General features: G+C 40.4%; 1 protein-coding gene across 1 annotated transcript in view; it reads left to right on the top strand.

The window, feature by feature from the left end:
- Positions 1-384: 384 nt before the first annotated feature.
- The window catches only part of LACBIDRAFT_336258 (uncharacterized protein), a gene marked incomplete at both ends in the record, with an annotated part of 1,403 nt that continues 664 nt past the window's right edge, over positions 385-1,123 (top strand). Inside the window, 4 exons of the mRNA XM_001891200.1 lie at positions 385-391; positions 451-502; positions 633-661; positions 927-1,020. Of these exons, the coding sequence (XP_001891235.1) occupies positions 385-391; positions 451-502; positions 633-661; positions 927-1,020 (182 nt within the window). The remainder of the gene's footprint in view (positions 392-450; positions 503-632; positions 662-926; positions 1,021-1,123) is intronic.

Below are 1,123 nucleotides of genomic sequence, written 5' to 3'. Positions count from 1 at the left end.
TACAAGCCCCAGAATATATACAATATAGATATACACCCTGACATTTAGTCCCGTAGTATTCATGGAGTTTGCAAGACTAATAGTCAGTTGTTAGTGGGTGACTGAAGTGGAAAAATCAAAAAATATGGCCAGCTTTGTACTGCTGACTGCAGTTACAGTACAAAATGTAGGACTATATAGGTGTGGATTTACATGTAACTTTGATGATTTGGATTAGAATAAAAATTTGAATGAGGGCAGTTTAACTTTGATGATTAAGATAAAATGTGTGTGTCAGAATGGGGACTGAACATATGCACTAGGAGGTCTAGGGGGCTTGCCCTGACAAGCTGGCCAAGTGCAGCCATTGCCACTGCAGGTTAAAGTGTATTTTTGAAAATTTAAATGAAGTGTGAGTACCAAAACAGGGATTAGTATAACTTTGAGAAACATGTACACCACAGTTATCAGATTTTTATGAGATAGTCCAAGGGTCTTCCCTTTGGCAAGCTGGCCAAGTGCAGTGAGTGCCAAACCATAGGTGCAGGTCAGAGCATAATTTAAATAATTTAAATTTGATGAGATGTCAGTACCAAAACAGAGATTTAAAATGTGCACCAGAACTGGAATAAAGATATGTACTGGGGGGACAGCTTGCCTCTGGCAGGCATGGCCAAGCGAAGTGAGTGCTGTGTCCAGGTCTAAGGTCTAAGCCTAACATTGATGATTCAGATGAAAGGTATACACCAGATCTGGGATAAATGTGTATCAGAATGGAGATTGAATATGTGTACCAGAAGTTGGATTAAACATGTGCACTGGAACTGGGATAAAGATGTGTACCAAAACTGGAATTAAACATGTGTAGTGAGGGTCCACACCATAGGTGCAGAAAGTGTAACTTTGAGAAACATGTACACCACAACTATTAAATTTGTATCAGATAGTCCAAGGGCTTGCCTCTGGCAAGCTGGCCAAGCACAATGAGTGCCACTGCAGATTACAGCACTTTCAGAGTAGGATGGGAAAGTGTGATTTTTTGTAAGCATGTGTGACATATGTAGTTTCCCTTTTGAAAATAAGGGGCAAACCACCTTAGCCCAGCCAAGCCCACTCCTTCATAACAATAATACATATCAGAGCG

This window comes from Laccaria bicolor, genomic scaffold (genome assembly GCF_000143565.1).
Source record: "Laccaria bicolor S238N-H82 LACBIscaffold_472 genomic scaffold, whole genome shotgun sequence".
NCBI classification, from domain to species: domain Eukaryota; kingdom Fungi; phylum Basidiomycota; class Agaricomycetes; order Agaricales; family Hydnangiaceae; genus Laccaria; species Laccaria bicolor.
This window is presented reverse-complemented; position numbering and strand designations above follow the sequence as displayed.